The sequence below is a fragment of the Petaurus breviceps genome, unplaced genomic scaffold (genome assembly GCF_028583685.1).
Source record: "Petaurus breviceps papuanus isolate PSGF00001 unplaced genomic scaffold, PetGlider_PUasm1.0 91133, whole genome shotgun sequence".
In the NCBI taxonomy this organism is placed as follows: Eukaryota; Metazoa; Chordata; class Mammalia; order Diprotodontia; family Petauridae; genus Petaurus; species Petaurus breviceps.
Window position 1 is genome coordinate 20,514,769 of NW_027187419.1, and position 25,436 is coordinate 20,540,204.

The 25,436-nt window shown below is 37.4% G+C and overlaps 1 protein-coding gene across 3 annotated transcripts in view; it reads right to left on the minus strand.

Moving 5' to 3' along the window:
- The window catches only part of CEP126 (centrosomal protein 126), a 101,396-nt gene extending 81,207 nt beyond the window's left edge, over positions 1-20,189 (minus strand). For all 3 annotated transcript variants that reach the window (XM_069079982.1, XM_069079981.1, XM_069079983.1), the window contains exons 1-2: positions 19,982-20,189; positions 12,348-12,467 (exon numbers count right to left, since the gene is read on the minus strand). In XM_069079982.1, coding sequence (XP_068936083.1) covers positions 12,348-12,467; positions 19,982-20,094 — 233 coding nt within the window. In that variant the 5' untranslated portion in view covers positions 20,095-20,189. The remainder of the gene's footprint in view (positions 1-12,347; positions 12,468-19,981) is intronic.
- Positions 20,190-25,436: the final 5,247 nt, after the last annotated feature.

Genomic DNA, 25,436 nt, shown 5'->3' on the forward strand with positions numbered 1-25,436 from the left:
TTTTAAGGCATTCTTCTCCTCATTGCCTTTTTGAGCCTCTTTTGCCATTGGAGTTAGTCTATTTTTTAAGGTAGTATTTTCCTGAGTCAGGCTGTTGACTCTCATTTTGTAATTTTCTTGCATCATTCTCATTTCTCTTCCCAATTTTTCCTCCACCTCTCTTATCTGCTTCTTAAGGTCCTCTATGGCCTGTAACCAGCTTGTATTTTCCTTTGAAGCTTTTGGTGCAGGAGTTCTGACTTCACTGTCTTCCTCCTGTTCATGCTTTGCTCCTTTTTGTCCCCAAAATAGGAGTCTAATGTTGGAATCTTCTGTCTGCTTTGTTTCCTTTGCCTGGTCATGTGGCCCCTCAGTCACTTGACCCCTGGGCATTTTGCCACAGTAGGACCCTGCCACCAGACAGGGGAGCTTTCCTCCAAAACGCTGGGGTTTTCTCAGATGCCAGAGGTATTAGATGGGTGCCCTCTCTGAGGTCTCCACATGCTCTGGCAAGCTGGACACACACCCCAGGACCTCCACCCTAGACTGCAATCCAGATCCAAGAAGGTTAAAGCAAGAGTGATTACCCCTCAGACTGGTGATTGGTCCCCCTACACTTTGCAGGCCAGGAGCTGAAGCTGCCATGTAGGGCTGGCTGGCTGTGCCGTCTCAGCAGCTTCTCACCCCGGGGGCAAAAGCCACGCACTCTCACTTACTGGGTCCCAAAGTCCAGACTGCACTGACCTCTCACTTTGTCCTTCACATCTATGTGTTGATAAATCTGGAAACGGCTACAGCTGCTGTTGATCTGGAGTCCCTCCAGCCGGAGGCTGGTCAGGCCCACCCTAGGGCTAAAGCCTTGGTGTGGGGCTGGGCTCGGCTCCCAGAGCACTGCACTGGCCGATTACTGCTGGCCTGCTGGGTTGTCCTCAGAGGGAGGTTAGCTTCTCTGTGTCATTTTGTGGTTTCTGCCACTCCAAAGTTTGTTTAGAGTCCCCTTTTTACATGGATTGGGGAAGGTGGAAGCCGGAGTCTCAGGGAGCTCCTGCTTCTACTCTGCCATCTTGACTCCGCCCCTGAAATTAATCTTTTTTGCTGACATTCAACTGTTATTATCAAATTTTCCAATTGGAAATTTCCAATTTCCAATGGAATAACTATAGCAATCCAATGAAGGAAATTATTCTTTGGTCTGTAATTCTGTGGCTAGAACACTATCACTTTATGCAATATTTTTACTAGCTTGTTGAAATTAATAATGTGGTAGACTGAAATTAATAAACTAAGAGTAAGATCTCATTTATTTGCATAGGTTCACTACCACTGAAAGAAAAATAAGATTAATAGTCACATTTAAAAATATTATTTAAACAGTATTTTATCATTCTTACAAAAAAGTCTGCTTATGAGTAGATTATTTAATTTGCAAATACTCTAAGCAATATAAAAACAGGAAATGCAAATAAATTAAACTACCAAGAAAATGAAATTTAAATATGAGAAGTGATAATAGAGGAATAGGCCTGAAGATGAGTAATCATTCATTAAGTCATTTCAATCATTGTCTAGCATATTGAAATGTTGCCAATTTTATTGGTTATTTGCTTTAGTATTACTAAAAGTTCCACATGGGACTAATGATTTTCAAAAAGTAAACATGTATTATTCCTATTGTTTGGCAATTATTGCTATTGGTTAGAAATGTTTAATATGAAATCTGTCTTGTGGTGCTGTTGCATTTGAAATTTAACAAGAGTCTGCAGAAGAAAACATTTATTATTAGGGGTATGCTGCCTGTCAACAAATGGGTTACTGGCTTACCTCAATTAATGGCAAAAGACCCCAAACAGATGGATAATTCCCCTATTATAGGTTTTGGGGAGTACAGAAGAAAGAACAGAACAAGGTAGATAACATCATGAGATTGGGGACAACATGACTGGCTACAAAGCTGAGGCACAGGGGACAATATGATTGGTTGAAAATGTGGTAATAGAGGCTAGCAACAACTCCTTCCTTCCCTTCTGAGAGTCCAGATGCAAGATAACAAACCAGACAACCTTGAAAGATGGCTTGATTGTATAAAGATATCAGGTCTGACTTCCCTTGTGCTCACAGACACATCCTCCAAGGTCTGTTGAATTCTTTGAGACAAGAATAGATCAATGATTACCAGGAAAGTTGGATTTCTAAACTTAATCTGTTACTGACCAAAAGGATTATGAACCAAGTTCAGAGGCAGAGAACCACGACTTACACAGTTACAGGACAAATGCAATTAATTGTAAGTAGAATCAATAAATAAATGAAAAAGGATCAATTCAATCATCTCAGTGCCTAGCACCTTGGCTCAGAAGTGTGCCACTTTGTTTACCATATAATGATTTGTCTACACCAGTAGATTCCCAGAAATTAATAGCTATTTTGCATCCATGACTTTAAAATGAAAACATACTGAAAATTATTTATAAAATTATAGTGATAAGTACTCTTAATTTGAAGAACATCTGATTAAAGGCCTATAACGTATTAATAATTACTGTGCTTAAAAATGCATCATAGCTGTGGCACTAAAAAAGTATTTAAATGTGACTAACAATATAGAGTACTGGACATTTTTTTCCAGTCCTCATGAATTTTCAGAACTCTCCAAGATACGAAATATAACATAAAGCAATTGCAGCTGTCTCCACAGGCCAAAATGCAAAGAAACCGAATAAGGTGAGAAATTGATTAATAGCAGAGAGGCTAATCCCTAATATTCTTACTCATCAATTCCTTCCTTACCAACCTTTATGCTCTGACTAGGTAGCAATAACTTAACCCATTGGTTTGGGTTCTGGGAACCACTTGGCAATTTCCTTGCTGTTGTTGCGGTCTCTGCTGTCACACTTTGCCCCTACTCTCACACCACCATTCTTTGGCAACAATCAGCAGACACCAACACTGCCTACCTCTTTGTGGAAGAGGGAGAAGTAAAGGAAAACAGAATCAAGTTCAACCTGAAGCGGCAGGACATTTCAGCAGCCCTCAACAGGGCTATGGTGCGTGTGTGTGTGTGTGTGTGTGTGTGTGTGTGTGTGCGTGCGTGCAGTTCTTGGGGGGGGTATACCGTTAAATTTAAAGGAGTCAGAAAGTGAACAATCAGGAAATACAAGGAAAAAAGGGTGAGATTACCAAATATGCCAGGTGGAAGAAAATTTAGTAAAACCAAAAGCACAAGCTGATAAACCAACATGGAAGATATTAGAGGGGAAAATGTCCACCAAGACATCTAAATGTGGTCAAATATTTCTTAAAACAAAGGGTCAGTTTTATCTAATCTTAGACCTTTAATTTGTCTCTCTATTACTACTGCTATCATTTTGTATTATATTATATATATTTATAATTATATAAAATAGTGGGAGTTAGTCCTCAAATTATTTATCAGGAAAGCTTCTAATGTATCCCTATTACATATAATGCCTGTTTTAGTTTTTGATTGATACTTTATATGATATTGAAAAAGGTCTCTTTGATGCTTATCCTTTTTTTTTTTTGCCTTTTTTTTTGGAAGGAATTTGGGGTTAAGTGTCTTACCCAAAGTCACACAGCCAGTAAATGTGTCAAGTGTCTGAATCCGGATTTGAACTCACGTCCTACTGACTCCAGGGCCGGTGCTCTATTCACTGTGCCACCTAGCTGCCCCAATGTTTATCCTTTATAGGATTTTTAGGAAGAATGAGTGTTATATTACAATTATATTACAAAGCAGAAGTCATCAAAATAATTTGGAATTAGTTAAAAAATTGAGTAGATCAGTGGAACAAATTGCACTGAAACAGCAGAACTCAATAATTCAGTGTTTTATAAGGAAATCAATTACTTAGGAAAGAATTCACTATTTGATTAAAATTTCTGAGAAAACTATAAAACAGTCTAGCAGAAATTAGATGTAGAGCAACATCATATGCCATATTTCACAATAAATTCAAAATGGATACATGACAATATTATATGCCATATTATTTGCCATAATATTATGCCATTAAAAAATCAGAAGAGGTCATATACCTTCCAAAGCCATAGCTCAAATATGCATTCTTAGCTAACACAGTATAGATGCAATTTTAAAAGAAAAAAGTTAATTTTGACTGCATGAAATTCAAAACATTCTATACAAAGAATATTAATGTGTCTGACAAAATAATGGAAGCAGTTGAATAATAAAAATATTTGTATCAAATTTCTCAGATAAGGGTTTGTTATCTAAGACATGTCTAACTCTAGCTATATCCACATATATGAGTATATGTATGTATATATGTGCATATGTATGCTTAGATGGACAGACAAAAACCATTCCTGATACAGAATACGAAAGAATATTCCAATTCACTAATAATAAGAGAAATGAAAATCAAAACAACCCTGAGGTTTTAGTTAACACTCTGAAAATGAACAAAGATGACAAAATAGAGGAACAAAAGAGAGACAAAATAAGAGATGGGTTGTGGAAAGATATGCAAATTATTTTCTAAAACAGGAACTATGTGGTAAAAATGTGATTCAATATGATCATTTTGAAAAGCAATTTTCAATTATCAAAATAAAGTAACTAAAATGTCCCTACCCTTTGACTCAGAGATTTTACAACTTAGCACATATCCCAAAGTGGCCATTAATAAGAAGAAAGTCCCCATATACAACAAAGTATTTACAGTAGTACTTTTCATTATAGCAAAGACAAGGAATAAATGGATATTACTGTGGCATAAGCAGCAGAGTAAGATAAATACAGAGAAGCACAGAAGAGCTTATGTGAACTGATTAAGTGTGAAGTAAGAACCAAGAAAATAATATGCAATGCCTATAATAATTTAAATAGAAAGAACAACCACCATAAAATAATCACAAGTGAATATTATAAAATTATGAAGAAAAGTATAGCCCAGCCCAGATAAAACCTTCCCCCCAACCCCCATTGCTTTTCAGAGGTGAGGTAGGGGTACAGTTCATGAGTGTGGAACAATGTATTTACTGTCAGACTTTTTTGGATATATTAATCAGTTTTGCTGATTTTTTTCTTTAAAATATTCTTTGTTACATTGGATAACTCTCTGGAAGGATAGTAAGGAGGGAAAGAAATAATAAGAGAAATTTAGGTTATATAAAGACAAAAGATATTAACAAAATTAATTTTAAAAGATTATTTGAAAGTACATCTTAAATATGGTAGAACTGATTGGTATGATCACCATGTGATGCAATTTTAATTCTATATGGGATCATTTTGTTTTAGGCATCTTAAATTATAAGTGAGCATACGGAATAATGAAATTGAAACTTAAATAAATTTGAAAAATCTTACCCAGGAATAAAAGTAACTCATTTTAGAGTGAAGATGGTCATTTCCTCAAATAAGTGCTCACTATCCCTCAATCTTCCCCTAAATAAAAAGGCAAGAATTTGAACATTACAACCTGTCAATGATCTTTATAAAACTCGATAAAACTTTTGCCTAACAGTTTGCTTGAATCTTCACTGGCTAGAAAAGAGCCATTTGCTCACTGAACCTCAAAATACAAAAGACTAAATAATGAATTAGATAAGCCAACTTCTTATCTTTCATTTGACTATAAATATAAACAGATGAAGAGCCAAAAATAATAAAGAAAGGCTATTTTGAAAACAGTGATGACAATGATGATCAAAATCCCTAAAATGATTTAACCAGGTAGAAATTAGTAACCTATAGATATGATAGAAAATATAGAGTAATCAGAGGAACAAAGAAGTGGAATGGCAAAGAGAAATAGAACTTAAGTCTCCCTCTACAAGTCCTCCAAACAGATTAAGAAAATATGAGATCTAGTCCTAATTGGGAAATCCAAGAAAAAATCAAGGGAAGTCATTTTTCCAGCCCAGGTACATAGAGACAGAGTGGTCTGTAGACAGTAGGGATAGAGTCTGGTCAGGAAAGGCTAAGCCAAGCACTCCAGTACAGGAAGATGTGTAACAGGAAAAGAAGTCCCAAATCTAGCACAGAGAGGTCTAAATGTGTGCAGGAATATATGTAAACTCTCAGGTCTGTTGCCTACTATCCATTGCTGGGTAACAGATCCAAAGTTGACTAAAGAGGGGACCTGTGCCTAGGAACAATGTTACAGGGTAGTTAGCAGATGCAGGCTCTATCCATGTACCCAGCAGGGAGCAAGCTCAGAAGCAAGCATCTGCTGTGTGGCCTAGACCTCAGGAGTGGAGCAGAGTCTCAGTTCTAGCTTCTAGTCCAATCTGAAACTTACAGAGGACTAATTAATGCAGAAATCTCAGACCAAAGAGAAGTCTACAGGTCTGTCACTTTTAACAAGTGGAACTTTCTAGCTGACTAATAGTAGCTGAGTCTATCAACAGTTGACTTAAACTTCAAATGAAGTAGTTGCTCACATCCAAACCCAGTTCAATAACTTGTAGAACCAAGACCAGGGGAGCAGATATGACACTTTAACCTAGATAATACCACTTTGTGCACAATGAAAACTTAGTTTCCTAGCCTGAGCTTTCTCTGAGAGATGGAATATTACTCCATTTCCCACCAGGCCGTACTCTTCTGAACTTCTCCATCATGCCCTAGAAACATCTTCACCCAAAAGATTACTTCAGCCTTGGAACTCACGCCTCAAAAGTATTCTCTACTCCTGGGGCAGATTTATTTAAAGAGTTTATACAGGATAGACATCTTTTCATTTCACTCCTCTGAACTTCTCCATCATGCCCCCATATTGGCTTTCTCTCCCGCATCCCCTACCACTTTTGGCTTCCTTTTCTGGGTTGTCTACACCATTAGAACATAAGCTCCTTGAAAGGATGGACTGTCATTTTTGTTTGTTTTATAGTTGTATTCCCAGGGCTAAGCACAGTGTGTGGCACATAATAAATGCTTGTTTGATCAACAGTTTCAATACCCCTGAGAAAATATTAGCAAGAACCACCCCAGAATTCCCTTCAGAAGTGCACAGGGTCTGGCCCTGACATAAAGTCCAAAGTCAGAAAGTAGGCCGAGAGAATGAACAAACAAAAAAAGAACCCCACCATTAAAATCTATTATGGTGACAGAGACATGTAAGACATAAATCCAGAAAAAAAAACCCAGTTCCAAAATGTCTACAGGAAAAGCCTCAAAGTAAAATACAACACAGGTATGACTCAATAGAATTCCTGGAAGATACGAAGTAAATTTTTTTTTTAGAAAATTAAAATGGTTCTTATAAATTAAATGAAAGTTCGAGAAGAAAAAACTGAAAAAGAAATAAGAGCATGGAAGAAAGAATCAGAAAGGGAATTACAGCTTGGCACAGAGGTACAAAACCTTATCCAAACAGCAAACTCCTAAAAAATCAGAATTCACTCAACAGGAGTCCAGGATTCCATGAGACAACAAGAAACTCTGTTTTAAAACAAAGTCAAAAGATTCAAATAAACAGAAGTGTAAGGTATCTCATAGCAAAAACAACTGATCTGGATAACAGATCAAGGAGAGATAATTAAAGAATCATCATGCTGCCTAAAAGCCATAACAAAAATAACAATAACAACAACAAAGAACTCAGGTAATACATTTCAAGAAATAAGAAAAAACTGCCCAGATCTCTTAGAAATAGAGGGCAAAATAAAAATAGAAAGAATCAATTGGTCACCTCTTCAAAGAAACCCTAAAATGAAAACTCCCAGGAACATTACAGCTGAAATCCATAATTTTTTGGTCAAAGAAAAAAAATACCTCAAATATCTAGGAAGAAAGAATTCGGGAATGGCTGAACAAGTTGTGGTATATGAATGTAATGGAACAGTATTAAGAAAAGATGGAGATGTTTTCAGAGAAACCCAGAAGGACTTGTATAAATGAACAGAGAGTGAAGTGAAACTGAGAGAAAAATATATACAAAAACAATAATATTGTGAAGATAAACAATGCTGAAAGAGTTGGGAACTCTAACTAACACAATGACTACCCTCAATTCCAGAGGTCTAAAGATGGGTTATGCTATAAGTCTCTTGAGAGAGAAGACTGAGATATTTTTTGTGTGATATGGACAATGCAGGAATTTGTTTTGCTTGACTACACATGTTGGTAACATGTGTATATATACATGTGTATATTTCTTTTTCTTTGTTGGGGGGGGAAGTAGGAAGAAGGAATGGTAATTTCTGGACAATACAGGAATTTATTTTGCTTGAATATACATTTTTATAACAGGATTTTTTCTTTCTCTTGTAGGAAAAAGGTAGAAAGGGAAAATGGTAATTTCTGCTGATTAAAAAAATAGTTAAAAAAAGAAAATAGACACAAATACTTCACTAGTCTGGATGTCACATATCATAGCCCCAAGAACCAAGAAGAAAAACATCTAAGCATAAAGATCTATTTGCAAAGCTCATTTAGCTTTTATTAGAATGTCACTCAGAGCCCACTAATTCTTATTTTCTAAATAATTCTAACAGTTATCTGATTATCAGTCTATCTTTTCCATTTTTCTTTTGCCTTTTGGAGGGCAATTGGGGTTAAATAACTTGCCCAAGGTTACACGGCTAGTTTTTTTGTGTGGGTGTTAAGTGTCTGAGGCCGGAACAGAACTCAGGTCCTCCTGACTCCAGGGCCGGCGCTTTACTCACTGCACCACATAGCCTCCCCGATTTTTTCCATTCTTTACTGATGAAAAGCAGCAAAATTATTAAAAATCTTGAAATGTTGCCATGTCATACTATTACTCATATTGATTTTATTGTTTATTAAATCCTTCACATTTTTTCCCCACTTAAATTGCCATACCTTCATAGTTCTTTAGGGTTTTATGAAAATCAAATGAGATAAACAGAGGTTAAATGCTATGCAAAACACCAAGGTTAGCTAATATTATCTCATTATTTTCATACTTTTATAGGTTTTAGGTATAATATTGTTATTACTTCTATAGATGAGGTCCTAAAAACAGATGATTTATAAAAATATAAAATACTCAAATACAACAGTGAATGATCTTATTATCTTATCATGAAGAGACCTATGGAAAGAACTTCAAAACAATTATAATAGAAAGAAAGGAAGAACTGTGCAAATAGAAAGATTTCCATTGCTTGTAGTTAGATGAAATGAATATAATAAGCTAGTAAACATTTTCCAAATTAATTTATAGATTAATGCAATTCTATAAAACAAAACAAGAAATAGAGAGGTGAATGAGGTTAGCATACAGAGGACTGGCCTTACTATCAGAAAACCTAGATTCAAGTCCAGCTTCTGTCACATGTGTACTCACATTGGCAAGTCTCTAACATGATAAATTTTGGGTAAGTTGCTTTGCTGAAAAGGTGGAGGTAAATTTCCATAGTGAAAAATTTCCATCAATGAAGTCATAGGTAGAGATTTCCTCCCTTCATCCCCACACCATGCCAATTAAAACACAAAAGCTCTAATTCATAGAATAAAATATTCTTAATTATTTTTTAAAGGTCTGATTGGTAGTGGGGGGGGAAAGCATAGAGAATTAAATAAATGGAAGAGAAGGGAGTATGCTTCACAGAATCCAGTGAAGAAGAGGTTAGTATTTGATGAGCCCATATTTTAAAAACTGCAGAATGAAAGCATTGTAATAAAAACATTAGAAAAATGTAATCGCTTCATGGCACAAAATTGTTTAAACAACTACCTTATATTATATGCTAAATAGTCACTAAAATTAGAAGAAAAAAGAATAATATCAAAGGAAATAATCAGAGACAATTTATTGATTCAATTATACAAAAAGAATAAAAAAGATTTGTACAAAACTCTCTAAAGTAAAAAGAAATAAAGAAAATATTTGCAGAAAATACATTAATATTAAAGCCCAACATCCAGAATTTATACAAAGTGATACATATTCAAAGAGTAATATATACTACCCCAATGGAAAAATGTTCAAAGGACATGAACCAACAGTGCTGGAAGGAGAAAATGCAAATTGTTAATAGCCACATGAAAAGATGTTCAAATTCCTTAGCAATCAGAGAACTGCAAATCAAAAAAACCTTAAGATACTACCTTCTATCCACTACATTGATATACATAGCAAAAATGATGAAACTGAATCCTGTCAGCATTTTAGGGGCCTTTTATTACATTATCTGTAGGACTTTGGACTGATACAAACATTAGGGTGAGTAATTTTGGAATATATGATGAGAAAAAGCCACAAAATTAAATATACTTTCTAATTCAATGAGTCCATTGCTAGGATTTCATTCTATAGGAGAGAAGAAAAAAGAGACCTAGCTGTATAAAAATAACCATAGGTACATTTTAAGACCTATTAGAACTTATACTCTGCTGGGTCACCTCTTTGCCAAAATGAGGTATTTGAGAAATATAGTTGAAGTTGCTATCATTAGCTTGGTACTCTAAATATTTTACAAGGTGCCACCCTGTAGTATTTTATTATGTTATAATTATCAAAAATAGCTTTGAAAAAAGGTTTCACCCCTTAGAAACTTATAACAGATTCTTCTCTGCAGTGACTAATGATATTCCTCAGGAAATATGCATGTTTGACACTATGAGGAAGATAGTAGTTTTGTAAGTAAAAATGATCACTTCCTGTAAATAACCATGAATATATTTATGTGTATAGTGTTTACAATGTGAACAGAAAACCACAGAGTCACAGATTTGGAATAAGAAAGGACCTTAGAGGTTAACTAGTATAACTTTACAAATGAGAAAACTGACATACAAAGAGGGGAAGTGACTTGCTTAGGAAGTAAGTGATAGAGCTAGGCTTTGAACCTGGGTCATCTGACTTCTAAATCCAAAGAATAAAAATACTCATTTATGAAAAGAACAAACAACGTGGAGTACCTATGCTCTATTTTCCTCTGTTTCCCTCAAAAACAAAGAGAAAAAAGTACTAATGAAAAACATTAAAGAAATATAATTAATGGAACAAAGGAAGAGTTAACATGAAAAGACAATATAGTAGAGAGAAAAAAAGGTAAATAATTTTATTTTCCCTAAGAGAGATTTGCAGCAGATTCACAATGATGTTATTTATATGTTCTACTAGTCATCTATTAAAGTAAGTTGGAGAAGGTACAAAAACATCAATGGTTTTTTTAAAGGGACTATATAACAATCTAGCCCCACCCCCCCAAAAAAAAAGCACTGCTAGAAAAACTGAAAAATAACAGAATCAAAAGATACTGAGTACTAGTACTTCACTTTGCCTTCTTTTTTATAGGTAGGTATTTATCTATTTTAGGTTTTTCATTCATTTATATATGTTCTAACTGTTTTTGCAAATAACTGTTATGTACTCTTCCTGTTTACATAATTATTCAAATTATATATACATACATATATGAACTTTATTCTTTAACTTTAAATACATACATATCTCTCTCTCTATATATATATATATACATATACACACACATACACGTGCGTACTGCTACCCAAAAATATCAAAAGTTCATGAGACATAGTGTTGCAACTAGATTTATTATAAGAGAAATGAGTATGCATGTGGTACCCTAAAAAAGTGCACAGAGTTCACAATTCAAACAGAAGCTTGCATATTTATGAAACTGTGACAAAAAGAGGAGGAGAAATAGAAATGTCCACCTAAATGGGAGTGACAGGGGAGGAGAAACCATAAATAATTAAGATGGTAAAAGCTGCTGGACCATGAAGTTATTGATGGTCTGCTTATGTGTAAGGGTCCCAGGTGAATAAGCAGTTTCCCAGTACAGTGCAGACTTATTGGCACCTGTCTTGATTCCCAAGGACACACAGAGAGTTCAGCTTAGGGTGCAAACAACAAATTATGTCAGCTTAGGATGAGGGGGTAGGGTTTCATCCTTGACATGTTCAGGGCCTTTTGCATACTCTGGGTACAGTGTTTCTGGAACACATGGCAATTCAAAAGGACAAGTCAGGGGACCCCCTTAACAGCATGCATTGCTTTCTTACATAGTTGAATGTGAGTGACACAAAGGCAATAAGTAAGTAATATGATCAAGCCACATAACCAGACATAAATGATTAAATAGTAAGCTATTATTCAATCACAAAAGGTTGTAAAAACAGAAAGGGAAGCATTATAGTAAAAATTATACATGGCATAATTCAGACAACTCAAAAGACAATTCATCATTGCTTTATGATTTGTGAAGAAAAGTAAAACTAAAAACCTGAAAAAAATTAAAGATAACATTCTATTTGGAAGATGCAATATTATTATTTAGGTCAACAAAATTCACTGCCTCCCCCTTTCTGAAGAACAAAAAGTTCAGTCATCTAGTAAAACCAGCAAAGCCTTTTAAAACTATCAGAACAAACTATAATTACTTACTTTCTTCTTCTGTTTGATTCTATACAATATTTACGCGCTCGACTTCGACATATTCTTTGTTCCTGCAGTAACTTTTGACGTTCTTCTTCTAAATTTTTTTCCAGATGGATCTTCATATTTCTAGTCATAGTGTATTAAGGAAAGTAGTTTATTTAAATCTTTATTCAAAGACAAATGCATATTCAATAAACATTTCTTAATGGAGCACAGAGTCTACAATCTATAACAAAGTCAATGAGGTCTGTATCATATACAAACCTTATTGAAAGACCCCTTCAATAACAATTACTTTAGATGAAGTCAACAAGCGAGACTAATTTCCAATATATATGCTCTATTCACTGTGCCACCTAGCCACCCCCAAACTCAAGAATTTTTCAATTGCTTTTAGCAACTGAAAATGTTTCAATTACTTCTGACTAAAGAGTGTGCTAGGTGGTGCAGTGAATAGAGCACCAGCCCTGGAGTCAGGAGGACCTGAGTTCAAATATGACCTCAGACACTTAACACACTTACTAGCCATGTGACCTTGGGCAAGTCACTTAACCCCAATTGCCCTCCAAAAAGCAAAAAAAAAAAAAAAAGAAAGAAGAGTGTTCTCCATTAGATGTTTAGATTGTTGAAGTCTCCCATCACTACCATATTATGACTTTGTGATCTATTCCCTGGATTTTCATCTATCTACTACTTTTGTTTAGGCAAAGTGTATTATATTCCCATGTTAATAACACCCTTCTGTTTCTCCACTGATCTTCACCCAAATGCATTTCTACCACTCAACAAGTGTTTATTAAGTGCCTACTACATACAAAGCTGGGGAAGATCTAAACAGAGCTGAGCACATACAGCAAAGATCAGAAATATGGGTAGGGCTTTGTTCCCTCCCTGATAAGATCTGGACATCAGCATTGTGGGGAGTCAAAGAGGCTTGATCCAGGACTCAGATAATTGCCTTGATATCAGTGGACCTGAATATCAAAGACCTCTTTGTGACACGACTTTTCATCAAGTTAGCACCTGAGTTTTTTGTTATGGGTTACACTTATAAGGATGTTACTTGAGTTCTGGGATCAATAGACTATACCCCAAGATTTTAGTTATTGAGAGCCAAAATATTTGATTTAGCACTCATGTATCTTTGGGTGGTCAGCTCTAAACGTGATGTCTTTTGAGGATTGCATCTCTGTCTTTGAAGTTTGCATTCAATTGTATCCATTTATGACTGTGGCTGCATTAGCAGGTACCTGAGACCTAGATCAAAGGTCTTACCCTAAGACTTTAGTCTCCCGAATAACAAATCCTTATCAAATTATCTATTCTGTGCTACTTCTAGGATATAACAGACTAGGTAATGATTAGAAAAGTTGAGTCCCTTCCTTTATCTCATTGTTCTATAAAAACCTGGTCCTAAGAATCAATAAATGTAATTCATCATTCTTCCTTGAACTACCCACATGGCCTAGTCATTTCTTATTCACGTCTCCAGTCATGCTTAAGTGCTGGACACTGAGCAGCCCATGGCAAGCATAATCTAATCCCCACCAATACTGTCCCCCAGTGACTGACCACCACTCTACCTCAGTCCCTGAAATGGCAGCCATTGAGAGGCAATGGAAGAACCTCTTAGGCCAAAAGCAGGTAGCAACAGGGGAAGTAAGGTAGAATGCAATTCCAAATCCCAAGATTCTGGACTCCAAGTGCCTAGACCCAGCCATGTAGAAGCAGTGGTGGAGGCATCTTGCAAGTATGCTTTCTTTCAATATGGCCCCAGAAAAAGGGAGCCATATGGTTAAGTTATGAGAGTTCCTGAACATGAGTCTTCTTGAAGAGAGGTAAGATTGGCACTGGAGCTACAAGAGTAGCAAGGGCTACAATACAGAAAAGCAAATTCTAGACCTTGCCTTTGACTACTGTCTTCATAACATCCAATGTAATTTCCAGTCATGGCAGTAGAGCACAAATGTTGACAGGTTCTTCTAAGGTTGGAAGATTTTGAGTATAGGTTTTGAAATACTGCATGTGCATCAACTGAGGACCAGATTAGGAAAATTAAAGTTGATTTCAGGGTGATAATTTTGCTGGCCACAACTACTCTTGAAGATCATCTACTGAGTTTAGAGCTTCCAAATCACTTGAAATCCATAACTCCCCCCTTCAAGGACCAGCTTAAGGCCTTTCCTGACTACTTCAGCTTAGTGTCACCCACCAGCGTATATCTGTTATGTATACATCCTTTATTTACTTCTCTGTGAACATACTATAGACCCATAATAGAACATAAGTCATGCAAGAGCTGAATCTATCTCCTTTTTATATTGGTATTCCTAGCACCAAGGACAGTGATTAGCAAACATAAAGCACTAAATGTCTATTGATCGATCTGATACACTAGAGATTGCTCCAAAGAGTAGCAGCTCCCCTGCTTAATAATTATGGGCACCCTGGCGGCCAGGTGGCTCAGCGAGTAAGAGCACCGGCTCCAGTGTTGGGATGACCTGGGGGTCAAATTTGGGCTCAGATACTCAGCACCACACCCAGAAATAATTGGCTGTGTAACCTTGAGCAAGTTACTTAATCCCGATTGCTTAAAAAAATAATAATAATTATGGGCACCTGAAGTTGCACTTAGGTGCTCACTGGACCTATTTTTTATGTTATATTCCTCATTAGAATGTAGGTTCCTAGGGGTGGCCAGGTGGAGCAGTGAGTAAGAGCTCTGGCCCTGGCGTCGGGAGACCCGGAATCGGTTCCGGTCTTAGATACTTGGTGCCCATACCAAATAACTGGCCGTGTAACCTTGAGCAAGTTGCTTAACCCTGATTGCTTTAAAAAAAAAAAGAATGTAGGTTCCTTGAGTGCAGGGACTGTTTCATTTTTGTCTTTGTATCACCAGCACCTTGCATAGGGTACACCCTTAATTAATGATATTTGCTGTTCCTGAGCTAAGTAAGATCACAAAAATAAAATAATATAGCAGAGCTCTCCCCCACAACTACTTCACAAAGATCTAGAAACTATACCAGATGGTATCCTGATTGGGATAACCAAGGAAAAATCAGTCACTTTTCCAGCACAAGTCTGCATTGGAAGACAGATACAAAAGACTTTAGATATTGGGGAAAGGGTCCAGCTAGGTACTTGTGATGACTTCTAGCACAGTTGTATATCATAGCAAGAGAAAGCCCTTGACCTTGTGTAAGGAGTAAGAACAGCTACCCAATGGAAGCCTTGTGGCTCACTAACCTAGTACTGAGTCACAGATTTAAAGCAGACTGAGGATGGGATCTGCATCTAGGGGTAATGGTTTAGGGCAAGCAGAGTTCATAAGCCCTAGCCTGCATACTGAGAATAGCAACTATGGAAGCAAGCAGCAGCTTAGTGGCTCTAGTTCTAGGAGTGGAACAGAATTTCTGATCCAGCACTCAGGTCCATCTGAAACTTACATATGAATAATCAGGACAGGAAGTGAAGATCAAACGGGAGCCTGCAGTTTTGTCACTCTGGACCTACAGAGCTTTCCAGATGGCTAGAGGTGGCTGAATCCAGAAGTTGTACACTGGTCCTCTAATGAGGGGCAAACCCTCAGATGTGGTGCTCAGACTCAAACAAAAGTCAGGAACTTGCAGAGCTCAGACCAGGAATACCACACGCAAACTTTGCCTTGGATCACACTATTTTGGGTACCCCGAAAACTTGCAGGTTCTCGGCCTAAGCTCTTTCCCTGATACTAGAGTAACACAATACTCAATACCCTGAGAAAACAACTTAAGGATTCAAGAATACAATAAACAGGACCAAGCATAGCCTAGCCATTCCCTCCAGAAGTACACATGGTTTATTGTTAACACCAAGTCCAAAGTCAGGAAATAAAGTTAGAAGTAACAAAGAAAAAAGAATCTGATCTTAAAGTGCAATTATTGCAAAACATAAACCCAGAAGAGAATGACTCTAAAGTATCTAAAAACAAAATCTCAAGGAAAAACATAGCTTGGAAAAACATGCAAATCCAACTAGAATTCCTAGAAGTGATAAAACAAGAGTTTTTTAAAAATTATTTTCATAAATAAGAGATCTAGAGAAAACAAATGGAAAAGAAATGGGAGTTCTAGGATGAAAAAAGGAAAAGAAATGAGAATTATGGAAAGAAGAATTGGAAAGAGAATTATCAGTTTGGAAAATGAGGTATTAAGCCTTCCCAAGCAAAAGACTCCTTGAAAATTAGAATGGGCCAAACAGAAGTTAATGCCACCATAAGACAAGAAGAAACACTGAAGTATTTGAACTCAGGTGCTCCTCACTCTAAGCCAGACCCTCTATCCATTGTGTCACCTAGCTGCCCATGCATATTTGTTAGGTTTTTTTTCTTTATCAGTTGGGGGTGGAGGATGTGGGAAGGAGGGAAGATGGGTTTTTGTTAGTTGAAAAAAATGTTTAAAAAAGAGGGCATAGATTGCATGCAGCTAAAAGGAGAAGGGAAATGGTTAACTGGGAAATAAATCTTTGCAGAGAGTTTCTTTGATAAATGTATCATTTCTAAGGTGAATAAGGAACAGATTAAAATGTATAAAACTAAGACCCATTCTCCAATTATTAAGTATTCAAAAGATATTAACAGGCTGTTTCCAAAGGAAGACATCTAAGCTATCAAGAAACATTAAAAAATGCATCAAATGACTAATTATTAAAGAAATGTAAGCTAAAGCAACTCTGAGATTCCACTTCACATTCCTCAGATTGGCAAAGTTGACAAAAAAAGAAAAATGACAAATACTGGGAAGGGAGAATAGGTACATTCATGCACTGCTTGTAGAGCATTCCAGATTCTGGAAATCAATTTAGCATATAGTCAAAAAGTTACTAAATTGTGGATATCCTTTGGTACAGTGATACTGCTACTAATCCTACACTCTAAAGAGATTAAAGGCTAACAAGAGTAGACAAAAGATGAAGAATATATTTTTAAATGGTCAGTATAGAATTTGTTTTGATTAGCTATGCATTCTTACAAGAATTTTTTTTCTTTTTCTTTCATTTTTAATGGCTGGGGTGGGTGGAGAGAGATATTTAGGGAGAGAAAATAAATGTTAATTGAAAAAATAATTTTTAAAAATTCTGTTGAATGCTTGCAGACATGCTTAGTCATAATCACATATAGAGAAGAGGAAAAGGAAGCAAGTTTGCACTGTCAGAAGGAGAGAAATTTGCACTGTCATCAAATTAACCAATGCCTTTTCATTTATTTTTAGAATACTTATAGAAATATAGTAAGTATATAAATATCATATGAAGTATTATAAATTTTAGATACATAGGTGCTGTTCAAGTCTTAACTGGACTCCTTCATATTGAAATGGTCCTCTCAAAGGATAACATAAAAGTACCTTGTAGCTGGTGTTTGTCCTGGGGAGGTTACAATTTAAAATAAATGATGGTAAATTTACTACTGATCTGTACAACCAACTGCATTGCTAAGTCAAGGCCCCTAGAGGGAGTCTCATACTTATTTCTGTGACAGGGCTCCAGTATAAAAACTTTATGACTCCAATTAAAGAGGAGGAATGTACTTTACCAATTTGCCTCTTTTACTTAATATTCTTTTAAGAAACTACTAAGAAGGTACTGACATATATGGGATCATTGTAATGGACCATGGAGAGACAGAAGAACTATTCAATTATTATTTTGCTTCCATTACTCTGGGAGAATGATTTTTGGATTAGAAAGAGCTGGAACAAAAATGGCTGATAAGGTGCTAGAACCCAGTATAAGTATAGTGCAGTACACTGGTTGCTAATGTAGGGTTTGAAAAAGTTTTGATAAGTATTTCATTATAACTGTTTCCTTGTGATCCTATGTATTTTATTTTATTCATTTAAAAACATTCTTGTGGGAAGGGGTTGATAGCCAGACTGCCAGGCATATTGTATGACCATCAGAGGAAGACTTATGGGGTAGCGGGGTTTTATACTAGATCACCTCTGACTCATTCTAAGAGATTTTTTGATATTTATCAGATCCAGGAAGTCTAGCAGGATTTAGTAGTAAGCCTTAACATTTAAAAAAGTATGCATATGTCCATCATAAAAATGATCCCCTAAAAGAAGGGAGTACAACTACCATAAGACCATAGATCTTAAGCTGGAAGGGACCTCAAGAGCTCATCTAGCTCAACTCCCTCAGTTTTGTATTTAAGGAAACTGAGGCCCAGGGCAATTAATTAACTTGTCAAAGGTCAAATAGTTAGCAAATGTTGGATGTGGGATTTGAACCTCCACAAAAAATCTGGTGCTCCTTCTATTGTAATATAACAGGGATAGTTACATGGCAATTCTGAGTCCAAGGAAATGGCAATGTTCAGGAATATAGGGGAACAAGCAAAGGCTATTGATCTTTATCAGTTAAACTCTTGAATTGAACCAATTGAATCAGTTGAATTTTAAGTAAATGAGTGACAATTAATTAGGCTGAATCTTGTACTAAACTTATAATTTTCAATTAAAACTGCCTAAAGCTCAGAATAAAATATTTGAAAACTTTTAAGTTTTAATAACTACGTAACAAGTGAGAAGCAGCATGGAATAATGCATAGCAGGTAGGTCTTAAGGTCAGAAAGACATGGGTTTAAAACCTGCCTCTGACAAACTGTTGTATAACCATATGCTAACCTCTCACTCTGACAATTTTCTAAGACATAAGTAACAAGAAGTTGCCACTATGCACCCTAGGAGGGAGATTCCCAGCAGGAATACCAGGTGAAATCACAGGTTTAAGACAAATAAAGGTAATCAGTACTTGTTAACATACTTTACAGAACTTCTTTATCACTTTGAAAATCCAAAGGCTTATCATAAACAATATATTTTAAAGGAATAAACATGGTTGATTTTTTTTTTTTACTAACGTTTCCATATCATAATCTACCCAAACACCATATTATGAATCGGTTAGTATGTATCCATTCCTCCTATGTCTATAAATTCTCAATTTGTCTAAAGTAAACCCAATTTGTGGGTTATCCACGTCACTCGAACCCCCCTTTTGTCAATGACTGCAACAGTTTGCAATGGGATGAGAAAACGAGCTTTGGGGAAACCTTTCATCACATTTTGGTGAAAAAGTCAGGAGGAAGAAGATGCCAAATTGATAACAAGATTCGTCTGTGGGATTACCTGTAGGTCTTAATTATCTATACAATTTCTCCTAGGAGCTTGATAAAGAATTGGAAGGTATAAGAATTAAAATACTCAGTCACTTCTGTAATACACAGAGGGGGGGAAACAAAACAAAATAAAAGAAAAAAATTCCACCAAGAAGTGTGCTTCGGGAACTGAAGGTTTTTAAAATGCACAAGAATTAGCAAAAACAAACAAAACACCTCGGAATAACTGGGAATAAGGTAACGGCAGAGGAAGAATCTGTCATAAGAGGTAACTCGTGTGCATAGACCTTATTTCAAGTCCAGGCCGGGCAACAACAACACTGGAAACAGGTATCAGTGGCACCCCCACAAGCAGGGGTCGGAGTGGAGGGGGTGGGGGTGGGCTAGCTCCTGGGCATGGCCGTCATCATTCAAGCAGAAACACAACTGTTTATCACCCATCACCTTTCTGAAGCGGTTTGCCACGGAAGGATACTGATATACGTTGTTCCCTCGGGTAAAGTTGCTTCTCCAGTAGGGGACTGGGGAGGCAGGAGCAGTGCCTGGTCCCCGCGCTGGGCTCCTGGCCCCAGGCCGGCCCGTCAGCATCTCTCAGCCCAGAGCCGCCTCGACTCTCTGCTGACCCCCCCAGACGCTTCCCTCATGTCAGCCGCGCGGTGCCCTCCCCCACGTCCCCTCTCCACCCCCCCCTCCCCTCCCCTCCTCTCCCCCAGTCCCTAGATCCCAGAGGCCTCGAGTTACGAGTGCAGCAGGGTGGGCCGCGCCAGCCGCGGCTCCCGCGCAGCGGTTCTGTTGGTGGTGTCAGCGGCGGTAGCGATGGCAGCAGCTGCAGCAGCAGCGGCGGCGGCGACCTCGCCTGGCAGCAGCAGCAGCAGCCCGGTCGACTCCGCCGCCGCCGCCATCTTGACAACCAACAGACGCCGCTACCCTCGCAACGGAAACTAGGGAGCGAGAGCTGGGGGAGCCGGATTCGGGGAAAGAGGCGGGGTAAGGAAGGAGGGGAGCGAGGACACAGAACCCTGGTGGTGGGAGGAGAGGGGGCGGGGCGGCGGCCGAGGCTGTAGCCAATCCGAGGCGCCGGCTCGGCCTCGCGGGTCTGGCGCGGGCTGAGGAGCGGGCGTCGAGGGAGTTTTGGGTAGGACAGAGAACGTCTTTAGAGGAGCGCCTTCTGTGACCTAGTTGCGCCACCGAGAGTTTAGAGGAGTGCTCAGTTCTTCCTAAGAATGTGGAGCGGTCTTAACCTCCCCCCCCCATCTCCACCCTACTTCACTACCCCCGCCCCAACCATAAGTTTGACCAACATTTGAACCTCTCCTCTTGGACAGTGACCTACTCCTCGGATTTCTTTGGGGCCGGTGTTCGGTTTTCAGCCATTCAGAAAGATGCCCCCTCCACACAGACACTTGCTGAAACGGGCCATTCCCTTACAACTCTAAACCTGTGACCTGAGGGTTGCTTCTGCCCTTTCTACAGGCAGTAGCCAACCTCATCCAATGTCCACACCCTATCACCACGTGGTTTCTGCCTTCGCCTTTGAGGCAGGCGGGCAGCCAGTTATTGGCACCGATTGATCCTGTCTGGGGTGGGGAACCTGCGGCCTCGAAGCTACAAGTGGCCCTCCAGGTCCTCAAGTGCGCCCTTTGACTGGTTGCAGACTTCACAGAACAAATCCTCTTAATTAAAGGAGTTAAACTCAGAACGTTGGTCTTGGAGTTGGGGGGTATTTTGTTTTTAAAGATGAAACTACCTATCATCAGGAGACAGTCATAGAAAGGGTTAATTGGCACAGTACTATGATAAATTAAAAATGGGAGCCATCTGCTTGATAGCTACAACACTGTATAATGGTGGTGGTGGTGATGAGTCTGAAAGCATTTATTGGATCCATCATAATGGCATATTCAAGTTCTGATTGGTTTTCAGCCAGCTTTCTTGCTGGAAAGTTCCGAGATTAGAACCAGAATACATAGACCAAATAAAGATTACTCACCCACAATTCAAATGTCCCTGTCAGCCTGTGCAGTTTTAGAGTTGAAGCAAAGAATAGTGTTTCCAGTTGAAATTATTAAAAATACTTCCTCCCCCACAAAAGAAGAATGCTATGACTAAGTGGAATATTCCCAAGAAGCTGGCTTTTTAAAAGTATCGCGTCTAATCCTGTATAGGTTAAGACAAAATAATAAAATACCCAGAGGCGGCATGGTATAGTGGATAGAGGGCTAGTTTTCAAGTTGGGAAGATCTGGCATCAAATCCTGCCTTTGATGGTACTAGCCTTATAGCCAGAAACAGCTATACTTACCCTCTCAGTACTTCAGGTAACTTTATAAGATAAGTAACAGAAAGTTCTGATCTGCATTGGTAGAGGAAATTTCTCCACTGATGAAATCATTGGGACTAAGAGTAAACAAACACTGCCTTCCTGTATGTAAGTATGTCAAGGGGATAGAAAGTAGATGTAACAGGTTCACTGTCTAGGGAAAAACTAAGCATCATACCAATCTTAGTATTTAGAACTGAAGAGAAATTTCTTAGAGAAGTCATAGATTTAGAGCTTGAAAGGACCTTAGGGTCAGATAGTCAAATTACTAATTTTTAAAGATAAATAGCAAGTTTAAAGGTGAAGTCTTTAATATAACAGGACTCTTTTTCACCATTCCCTTCTACTATTGCTGTTATTATTCTGCCTCACATGAAATGGTTTGAAAAAGTACAGTACAAGATTATGTACAATGTCCCTTTCAGCTCACAAATTTTGTCTTTCAATGAAAGAAAACGGTGTTGCTATAGGTTTAGAATATTTAGGCATTACCCAGCTATCTTGAAATTCTAGGATTTGATAACGTACTTGCTTACTTTGCATTTATTTTGTACATCTTATTTATGTACACATTTTCTCCTCTGAGCTTCCTATGGACATTGGGAGAAGGACAGCATCTTTCTCAGCAACCCAGCAACATGGTTTCTACCAGTTCCATAACAGTGCTGAACTTGGATCTTGGGCCACTGGCTTCCTTTTTTCTGCTTTGAGTTTCTTTCCTGAGCATAGGTGACCAAATAATGATTTTAAAATGGTTCAGCATTATAGGCAGTCTTGTGAATCTGAGAGGCCCGCTTCTGGGTCCTTTAGTTGAAGCTGACTGGCAGCAGAATGAGTTTACACATTGGAAGGGATGATCACAAACAAGAGAATGAAACTAGCCAGCTCTTGGCTTGCAAGAAGACATGGGTCTAGAGGGAATTATTTGGCTAGAGCTGAGGTGAAATGTGAAATGCTGATTTAGCAGTCCCACACATTGCTTTATTTTCTGATGTTTAAGTCTAAACCCCCCCCCCCCAAGAATGTAAAAGTTGTTAAAGTTATTTCTGCTACTTGTTTGTTTTTGTTAATATGCACCTATGAATCTTTCATGTTATGCATTTGTGTGTGTGTGAAATAATAGTTGTTCTATACTTGATTTATATTTTATAAGTACCTTCTATCTCCCCTACTCCCAACACACACCTTTTATTGAAGCTAAACTTTAATTTTTTCCTTTGGTTCCAAGGTTGAGGAATAAAAAGCCAGACTCAATGAAACCAAAAACAAGCAAACAAAAAGCCTACCTCAGCTTTTCAGAGACCAGGCTTCTCCCAACTGAGAGTCACTGAGTTCAATGTTAAGAACAGACCCTTTGGTAGAAAGGGAGAAGCCTAGTGTTCCCAAGTCCCTGGGCCAAGTGGTAGTTATTGTTAAAGTTACATTCTATTTCTTTATAGATGGGATTCAAACCAAAATCCTTTGATGTTCAAGCTTCTGATCTTTTCAGAGAGATAGATATTTTCACATGGCATCTTTCTTCTTAAAACATTTGACCCTATCCCTTGCAGTCTTCTTGTGAAGCTGCCCTAGTCCAAAAACAAATAAGAAAGCAATAACATCAAAGTAGAGTGGAACTAAAGATTATATGAGAGGCAGCATGCCATAGTGAATAGAAAGCTGACTTCGGATTCAGGAAGACTTGGTTTCAAATTCTATTTCTGACACATACTGGCAGTGTAACCCTCGGCAAGGTAGTCCACCTCTCAGTGTTCCAGGCAACTATCTAACAGATCGGTCAAATCAATCAAAACGTATTTATTAAGGGCCTCCTTGTCTGTAATTACCCATACCACTGAAATCACAAAAAAATGAGTGGCCAACTATTGCATGAACTCATGTCTTGGGTGAAGCACTGATCATGAACAGTAATCAAAATATATGTTATATGATCATTTTTCAAGGTGATAGGTTTATGTCACTAAAGGAGTTTAGGATTATGGTTCTAGAGCTGCAAGGGATCTCAGAGGCCCTCTAGTCTAGCTAGGCCTTTCATTTTACAAATGTAGAAACAGGAACAGGAGAGTTCAGTGACTTGCTCAAGGTAATACAATTAGAAAATAGCAAAATTAGAAGTCATACTCAGCTCCTAGGTCATCTACAGCCAGGGCTCTTTCCACTATACCATGTGCATGTCCTGTAACAGCTTTTTTTGGGGAGGGCAGGGGGAGTGTTCCTGATGTCAGGAACTAGGTGTGATATTAAAAAAAATTTTATTGATATCCTTCATTTTTATAGCACCTAAATTTCACACAGTATTCCTCCTCCTACTCTCTTCCAGAGAGCTATTCTTCATAACAAAGTATTTAAAAAGTATAAACAAAATAAAATATGAAAGAAAAGGTACTGCAAACTAAATAATGTGTGTGTCTCTCTGTGTGTGTGTATAATCTGATGTTATATGCAATACATAAAGTGTACTATTTGTAATCATTGGTTATGTAAGGCCAATCAGATGTAGGCTGATTATTTCCTTTTAGCCATCATATTAGTTATTCCTATTTAGTCTTGACTAAATAGTCAAGTTAAGCTTACTCCAGGTGTAGATAATTGAGATAAAATTGGTATTCAACAGAAAATCTAATTACCTGTGCTTTTTCCATTAAGGAAAAGCTCTATTAAATTAATAGCATAAATGCTTAACTAATCTTTAATTATTAAATATAAACAGTGATACAACTTAGTCCAAGTACAAATTAAGCGCTTTTCATTTTAAATTTCAGTTACTAATAATTGCTACTTAATTAAGGATCAATTTTCCTACTTGAAGAATAATCCTATTTTCTTAGCATGAGTAAAAGGGTACTTACATCAGGGTGCCCCATAAGTCTATCTTTTGTCTTATTTTTTTCAATAATTTTATCAGTGACCAGAATGAACTATTAAGAAACTCCTTCTGCTTATGCAACTTGGCACCTTCTCTTCAATTTGTAGTCATGGAGAATGACATGGAAAACTGAAAAGTTAAGTGACTTGCTCAGGGCCCCAAAGCAAGTATGTGTCCAAGAAGGGATTTGAACTCTTTGTGTCCTGGTCAGCTCCCTACCCATGACTCCCTCTATGGCTTATTTAAGATGACTTATTTATCAAGTTGGTACATGATGTAAAACTGGGAAAGACAACTGATATGTCAAATGACAGAATAAATATACATTAGTCAATATTCTTTGCTTCCAGTTATTTAACTCATTCTAAATACACATAATTGTATTATCATTCAAATCTATTTTTGTTCTTGTCTCTAAGGATGAGAACTTTTGTCAAATGCCTTGCTGCAAGTGAAGTATAAATCCTATATATTTGTGGCTTGTCTAGTTAGTAAAAAAAAAAAAAGAAATCAGATTAATTTGTCTTCATGATATTCTGCTGAATCTTAATGATCACATCTTTTCTTTATAAATGATTGTAAACTTTCCCCTGTAATAATTAATTTTAGAATTTTGCCTGGAATTGAGTTGAAGATCGGTAGCCTGAAGTTTAAGAAATCTTATCTTCTGTTTATTTGAAACTGTGACAGTATTTGAACATTTCTAGTCTATCTGTATCTTTCTGGTCTCTATTTAAAAAAATAA